The sequence below is a fragment of the Arabidopsis lyrata genome (genome assembly GCF_000004255.2).
Source record: "Arabidopsis lyrata subsp. lyrata unplaced genomic scaffold ARALYscaffold_1, whole genome shotgun sequence".
NCBI classification, from domain to species: Eukaryota; Viridiplantae; Streptophyta; class Magnoliopsida; order Brassicales; family Brassicaceae; genus Arabidopsis; species Arabidopsis lyrata.
In genome coordinates, this window is record NW_003302555.1 from 31,431,253 (window position 1) to 31,439,622 (window position 8,370).

At 37.5% G+C, this 8,370-nt stretch overlaps 2 protein-coding genes across 2 annotated transcripts; both read right to left on the reverse strand.

The window, feature by feature from the left end:
* LOC110224845 lies at positions 1 to 697 on the reverse strand (the record flags this gene model as incomplete). The annotated part of the gene is made up of 2 exons (XM_021012325.1): positions 1 to 345; positions 596 to 697. Coding segments are annotated over 2 exons (369 nt in total), but the record flags the coding sequence as incomplete, so codon positions are not given.
* A 1,360-nt stretch (positions 698 to 2,057) lies between these two features.
* LOC9327994 (myocyte-specific enhancer factor 2A) lies at positions 2,058 to 2,677 on the reverse strand. The gene is made up of 2 exons (XM_002894573.2): positions 2,391 to 2,677; positions 2,058 to 2,313 (listed from the first exon to the last, which is right to left on the reverse strand). The coding sequence occupies exons 1-2, from the start codon at positions 2,675 to 2,677 to the stop codon at positions 2,058 to 2,060; spliced, it is 543 nt and encodes a 180-aa protein (XP_002894619.2).
* Positions 2,678 to 8,370: the final 5,693 nt, after the last annotated feature.

Consider the following 8,370-nt stretch of genomic DNA (forward strand, 5'->3'; position numbering starts at 1 on the left):
AATTTGTTTAGTCACAGTTTGGTCACATTTGTTAATTGTTCTGGTCACAAATTAGTCCGAATTTCTGAAACTTTTTGGTCACAAAATAGTTACATCTTTGTCTTTCATGAAAAGGATGAGCTTCTCCAAGCTTGCGATCCGAGCTTGAGACTTCCGGTGCTCCTCATCACGTCTTGAATTCTCAGCATCCTGATTAGAGATCTTGCGCCGCAGCTGCTCTTGAAGCTCAACAACTGTCACTGTAGAAGAAGAGCTTGCGTAACTCTCCTTCCTTTTTCCTTTATGTAGGGTCTCCACCAGTGATCCAAGGCCATAAGGGTTGCCTTGGTCATCTATATGAGTACACTGCAAAAAAAGACAAACATTCAGTGAAATCAGACAAGAAGGATCATAGACAAAATGAAAAAAAAACAAACAAAATCCAGAATGTGGCAAAGAAGTCTGACAAAGACAATCCACAAAGCAAATTAGACAAAGACAAATAAAAATCATCATTGATATTAAAGTAACAATGCTCAGCAGACAAGACTATCATACTCCAAGCAATCAAATACAATCATATAATCCAAGCAAACTAAAGACAGAAATTACTTACCTTAATGAAGATATCATTCATTTCATCAATGCTGAGTTCTCTAGGATGCATTGAATGTTCAAAGGAAATCTCTGAAGCATCCTGAACATCCTCTTCCAGTTCAGCCAATCTCTCTTCAACTGTCTTCTTATATGTCTCAGCCACTTGTTCAGACTTTTGATCAACAAAAGAGCCATCAGCTCTAGTATGCGCTCTCATAAACACTTCACCTAATGAAACTGGACGCCCCAACTCTTCCTCCTGAAATGAAAGACAAAAAGAATATCATGTGTAGAAATTATAGAAATTATGTAAAAGTAAAGTATTTGGAGCGATTGAAACAACTTACCATCTCTTGATGAACTTGAATAAATGATTTCTGACCGGCTAAGTGTTTGTGCACTCCAAGTCCGCCACGATCAGAATTTCTGCATTGTGAAGCATTCTCACTCCTCTCTATAGCATCAGCGGTCTTCCAAAAGTTCTGCATCTCAGTCCAAAGTGTAAATCCAATCCAAGTTGGTTGTACACCTTTCGACCTCACTTGACTGACAATGCCTTTCATCCGTTTCTGCGCTATAACCAAGAATCCTTGTTTAACAAGGGCAGTAATCCCAGTATCCCAATTAAACTCCCGCTACATAACACAAAACAGTAAGTTAGTAACATACTATATATACTACAATAAGAGAGAATGAAAGATATATATATATGTCATTACCGCAAAAGTTCTGAAATATCTCTCTTGTATGTTGATTGGAGTAACCTTCCAGCTGTAGTAAGGCCCATCAAATTCCTCTAAATATTCTAGAAATTGCTCGAGACAGCACTCCCTTTTGCCGGTTAAACCTGTTACAACAAGAGGCTATTAGTCTATATAAAGCAGATTTTATATAGAGCAAACAACAAACAGAGAATGAGCATGAATGAAATGAAGATATAGCAAAGATTCAAAGAGCAAACACCAAACAGAGAATGAGCATGAATGAACTTAGTTCAGTTTCAAAGACTGAAGACCAATGCAAAAACAATTCGACTGTTGTAATTAGCTAAAACTCTGTCAAAATGGTTCAAAAACAACAACTCATTGAATAAAAAAACCTACAACTGTTATATATTGCATATACATACTGTATTTGACAGCTAATATATGAAACAACACTCCTGAGACCAAGTCTCATACTATATTTGACAACACTTCTGAGACTCAACGATTACAACAACAAACAATGATATGCAAGCTAATATATACAAATGTCAGACCAATAATATGCAAATGTTAGACCAAAGCAATAACATGTATCTTTTTGAAACTTTTAGCAAATGATAGATCAAACCCTAGTCAAATGATAAATGTCAGACCAAAACTTTTAGCAATACCAAACATCACACATCAAACAAAACAAACAGAGGGACAAAAGTGTTAATACCAGAGTGTTTCAACGCCTGGGATTGGGTGTACATACAATTGAGGAAGATGTTGTCAGCCTGGAAGAGCTAGCAAACGATCCAGCATATCTTGGTAGTCTTCCCCAGGATTAGGGTTTTCTTCGTTATCTTCTTGTCCTACATCATCGATCTCTTCCTCTACAAGGTCTTCGTTTTCAGGTAGCACTTGGTGATTCGCATCAGGTTCCGGTAGAGGCTGGGTTTGAGGAGACTGTGGTTGATGCTGCGGCTGAGGAGGAGGAGTCTGTCTATTGAGAGGAGGAGTCTGTCTATTGAGAGGAGGAGTCTGCCTAGAGAGAGGAGGATTCTGTCTACTAGAATTAAGTGAAGGACGACTCACTTGAGATTGGGTCGCAGACTGACTTGCCGAGGATGGGTTCGACGAGTGAGAAGATGTTCCGACTCCACTCGCAGTGACTGGTGGTCTGTGACCAACGAAGTTTTGGCTCGAGCTCGAGAGGCTACTGGTCTGCTGGTCTCGCCTCCTCCTGCAGCTTCTTGTGGTAGCGCCTGGCCACCTCCGGCGGCTACTTGTCTGGTGTTTGCGCCACCTCCGGCGGCTTCTTGTCTGCTGGTTTGGCCTCCTCCGGCGGCCACTCTTCTGGTGGTAGCGCCACCTCCGCGGCCTCGAGAGGATTTACCTTTAGGCGGCATAAGAAGATTTGAGATTTGAGATGTTGAGATTCGAGAGCTTTTAGAGAGGATTCGAGAGGATGGGAAGAGATTTGAGAGAGAATCGGGAAAAACTGAGAGAGGTTTGTGCGAGAATTGATTGAGAGAGAGAGGGGACGATTGAGAGAGAAAACCTAAATCAATTTGGGGATTTTTATGGAAATGAGGCTTCGTTTAAGTTTCACCTAATTAATTCAGAGAACCAGTCGCTCTTTAGTCGCAAAATGGTACCAAAGTAAAAAAATTGGGGGGAATCTAAACCGCCAAAACACTTAGCAAAAATCTTAGAAATTTCACATTTAGTACTTAAATAGTCGCAATAATGGTCGGCAAATAGTTGCAAACGTGGTCACAATATAGTCGCTTAATGGTAAACAATTCCAACATAGTGGAAAATTTGCGACTAGATTGTGACTGTAATCGATAGTCACAACGCAAAAGGAGAGGTATACACATTTCAATCCAAAATGGTTATATATGTCACTCTATAACACTCATATTAGGGTTATAGAGGACATATATTTGTTTAAGGTTACAAAACTTTGCAAAACTCAAGTAATTTCACATTCAGTACCAAAATAGTCGCAATTATGGTCGGAAAATAGTTGCAAAAATTGTCGCAAAATAGTCGCAAACATGCAAATCGTTCCAAAATGGTGGCAAATTTGCGACGGTTGTGTGACTGTGATCTATTAGTCACAAGGCAAAATTTTGAAATCTACACATTTCGATCCAAAATGGTGACATATATCACTCTATAACACTCATATTAGGGTTATAGAGGACATATATTAGTTTAAGGTTACAAAACTTTGCAAAACTCAAGTAATGTAGAGTTTTTACTAAATCCCTAAACATTATTCATATGAGTAATATAATATCATAAAGAGATTTGTTTGTTTTTGATATTTTGTTTCTAAACATCAGTATTTATGACTTTGGTTAAGATTTTCTTGATGAGTAATATCAAATAAGTGTAGAAATGTTTAACTTTATATGTTAGCAAATTTAAAATGTGAAAAGTGAGAAAACAAAAATCGAGAGTTGGCAAATAGTCGCATATGGGTCGCGATCTCAGGTGCTAGTCGCAAAACAGTCGCAAAATCAGGTGCTAGTCGCAAATGACCGACTAGTTAGCGACTAAAAGAAAATTGGTGGAGAATAAACGTTTCAATATACGTTTGTCGCAAAACGGTTGCAAAATTGCGACTGATTTGCGACCAATGTTAAAATGTCCGAAAAAAAACTTGGGTCGATTCGAACCGTTGTCGTATAAGTCCAATGGGAAGTATGTTACCAAATTGCCAGTATACTTAATCGGGAATTTCGTCTAAACATTTATATATATAATCTTACTTAATCGGAAATGTTTTGATTTTTTTTTAGTTTTTTTTTATATTTAAATTATACACATGTTACAATATCTTACAAAACACATCTTTAAACATTTATTAAACAAATAAAAATAACTTATATTAAACTTCCTTCATCTTCAAATTCTTCATCTTCAAATTCTTCATCTTCATCTTCCGATGTGGACAAGTTACAAAGAAATTCGTCTTCTGGTTCAGTATCTTCGATATCAAAATCGATATGTTCATCCTGTTGATTTCCGTCTACTAAGGTGTCGACGATGACTTCTTCAACTATGGTAGGAGTTGCATCATCAACTGTTTGTTGCAATATAACCAAGTCTGTATCGCTAAACTTCCCTTGGATGACATTCTGGGGATTCACTTTGCAAACTGTTAGCCACGATTTGCGAGGTCTTTTTGTGTACGGATATGAAAGCTAGCACACTTGATCAGCTTGAGACCCTGAATTAATTATAAAAATGCATAACTAGATATATATATATATATATATATATTAAATAAATTAATTATATAGAAACACGTATAAGCAAATACAATTACCTAAAATAAATGGCTCGTATTTTCGGTATTTCTGAGATGGTTGCACGTCTAAAATACCTCCATTTCCAATACGAACTCCTTTGCCAACCGTTGGGTCATACCATTCACAGTAGAAAAGTGTGATCTTTAAGTTAACAAATCCTGGATACTGGAGCTCAATTATATTTTCCACGGTCCCAAAAAAATCATCTTCCTCGGCCACATCAGAATAATTTTGTCCTCGTACACATACCCCATAATTCATTGTTTTTTTGGTGCGACCGTGAGTTTTCGTGTGAAACATATACCCTCTTGTAAAATATATGGGCCACGACGTGACTTTGTTTTTTGGACCTTCGACTATATCATGAACCCATGGAGGAAAAGTTTCTTGACTTTTCATTGCAAGCACCTATATATATATATATATATATATATATATATATATATATATATATATATATATAAGTTTATTAAACATATTCAGAAAAATGATATTGAATTTGTATAATCGGAGATATATGATATTATATGTATACTTACATATTGGCGAATCCACATAGAAAAATCTTCATCTCTTTTCAATAAGACCTCATCGTCAGAAAGTTCTGGAGAATCATACCGGATTTGTGCTTCCAACACACTGTTTTACAAACATGTTAATTATTAATTTAGTTAATTCAAAACTACTAAACCAATATAGCTAAACCTCTCAAGCGGACGAAAGTAGTCACAATTACGCAACACATATGCATGAGCACATTTATAATCTATCTCGGTTAACCAAAATTCACTGCTTTTGCCACTCGGACGACCAACTTGAGTGAATATATCCGGAACCGGTATAGGATATACTGGAACATCACCTGCATCATACCGGCTTGACCTAAAAAATTGTATGTATGAGTATAATTAAAAACAAATTATAAGTATAGTATATGTATGAAATATATACCTTCTTCTAATAGCGGTCGAAATGTGCGAAGCAAAGTAGTGTTCTGAGAAGTAAGATATCTCATCATTCATGTACGATTGAACGATTGAACCCGCTGGATATCTTTTGTTCTTCGCCTTGCCTTTCAAACGTTTAAAAAACCGTTCAAAAGGGTACATCCACCTATATTGAACTGGACCGCCAAGCTCTGCTTCATCTGGTAGGTGTACAGGTAGGTGCTCCATCACATCAAAAAAAGAAGGTGGGAAGATCTTTTCCAAATTGCACAGGATCATGACAATATTCTCCTTCAAATTTTGGACGCGGCTTAGCTCCAATGATCGAGTACTTAAGTCACGGAAAAATGCTCCAAGCCCTACAATATAAAAACAAAAGTTAGTAATTAGTCATATTAATTATGATATAGCAAACTTATAATTAATAATTATTTAACTATATTATTTGACCAAATTTACCTGATAATGCAAGATGCACATTACGCGGTAGGAGTTCTGCAAACACGAACAGTAGCAATCGTTCCATGAAAACATGGCTGTCGTGACTTTTCATTCCCAAAAACTTGCCGGCATTGATATCTGCACAACTAGCTAAATCCGCAACATAGCCATCTGGAAATTTGACCTCTGATTTGACCCATTCTAGGAGGCTTTTTTTTGGCTTTTGCACTTAATCTCCAAATAGGAAATGGTGCTTTCCCTTGATCATCAACATGCAATTCTGGCCGGTCACAAATTCTTGATACATCTATTCTTGACCTCACAGTATCTTTTGATTTGTCTTTGACATTCATTACAGTGTATATGATGTTGTCGAGAACATTCTTCTCAATATGCATCACATCAAGATTATGGCGTAGGTTTAGATCGATCCAATATGGAAGTTGCCAAAGAATGCTTTCTTTGTGCCAATTATGCCATTGTCCAGAGCCATCTACTTTCTTTTCATGCCCATTTCCTCTGCAATCAGATGTCATAGGCGGCTCAACAGTCCTTATACGCTCATATAATACCTGTTCACCAGTCAAAGATTGCGGTGGGTAATCCTTCACTCCCTTACCCTTTAGAAAGTGGGTTTTATCCTTCCGTAACGAATGATTTACAGGAAGAAATCTTTTGTGTCAATCAAACCAACAAGTCTTCCTACCACCTGGCAACCAAAATGTATTTGTATCCTCCATACAAATTGGACACGATAATCGACCATGAGTAGTCCATCCCGACAACATGCCATATGCTGGGAAATCGCTAATAGTCCACAAAAGAACCGCTTTGAGGTTGAAGTTTTGATCGAAGGACACATCATATGCCTCAACTCCATTATGCCACAAGTCTTGTAACTCGTCGATTAGTGGTTGAAAAAAAACATCAACACTGGCTCGTGGATGATTTGGTCCCGAATTCAAAATCGTCAAAAACAAATACTCACTTTTCATGCACATATCAGGAGGCAAGTTGTATGGCGTCAAGATCACTGGCCACAACGAATGATTTTTGGACATCCCAAACGGATTGAACCCGTCTGTACATAATCCAAGATAAACATTTCGCGGTTCTTCAGCAAAAGAAGGATGCAATTGCTGGAAATTCTTCCACTCAGCCGCATCTGATGGATGACACATTAATCCTTCTTCCGATTCGTGCTCAGCATGCCATCTCATCAAAGCTGTAGTCTTTACAGATTGGTACATTCTCTTTAATCTGTCCCCAATCGGTAAATACCACATCTTACTGAATGGTATTCTTGTTCTTCCTTCACTCTCCTTATATCTTGGTTTTCCGCAGAACTTGCAATTCCCCAACTTCGCATCTTCTTTCCAAAACAACATATAATTATCTATACATACATCATATGTATGGTACGGTAATCCTAGCTTTCGCATCAAAGTCTCTGTCTCGTAGTAGGAACCGGTCGCCTGGTTACCCTCTGGTAAATATTCTGTAAACAATTATGCCCATCCGTCCATGTAACTTTCTGATAAATTGTAGTCCACCTTATTGTTCATGAACCGAGCTGCCAACGACAACTGCGATTGACCTTCCCGACATCCATCGTAAAGTGGAGTGTTTGCGGCAGCTAGCATGTCGTAAAATCGTTTTGCTTCTTGGGTGGGTTCTTCATGAACATGATCGTTTCCACTTTCATGTTCATGGTACTCGTTATACGGTACAGAACCGTGAAATGCATCATTAACCATTCCAGCAAATATATTTTCCCCATGAAAGCCTATTGGTTCATTGACATTACTAGTATAATCGGTATTATCAGCATAGTTACTAGTATAATCGGTATTATCAGCATAGTTACTAATATAATCGGTATTATCAGCATAGTTACTAGTACCCTCCCCAACAACATTATAATTTTCTTCATGCTCATACCATACATAGTAATTCGGCATAAATCCTCTACTAAGCAAACAATTTGATACCGTAACAGCTTTCACAGATTTCGAATTTTGACATACTACACAAGGACATAAAAACTGACCTTTTCTGTCTTCAACATGGCTTGCATAACTGATGAACACTTCCACACCCGCCAAATTGTCCGCCGCAATTTGATTTGTGTATGGATCGATTCAGTTGTACATCCATTCTCGTGAAGGATTATTCCACATCGTTTCTTTTTTTTCTTCTCTCTTTTTTTTTTTCCTCTCTTGTTTTTTTTTTCTCTTCTTCTCTCTCTTTCGTTTTTTTTTTGGATTTGTAAATGGGAGGATGGAAGAGTGGGTGGAGAAATGAAATGAGTGAGGGGTGGTATATATAGGCTTAAATTTGTGACTATTTTGTGACCATTTTCACGTAGTCACAAAAAATCGGTACACC

Coding starts and splice junctions, on each gene's coding strand:
- LOC9327994 (XM_002894573.2), bottom strand. CDS start 2,677: ATGCCGCCTAAAGGTAAATCCTCTCGAGGCCGCGGAGGTGGCGCTACC. Junction 2,314..2,390: donor ACTCGTCGAACCCATCCTCG/GCAAGTCAGTCT, acceptor TCCTCTCTCTAG/GCAGACTCCTCCTCTCAATA.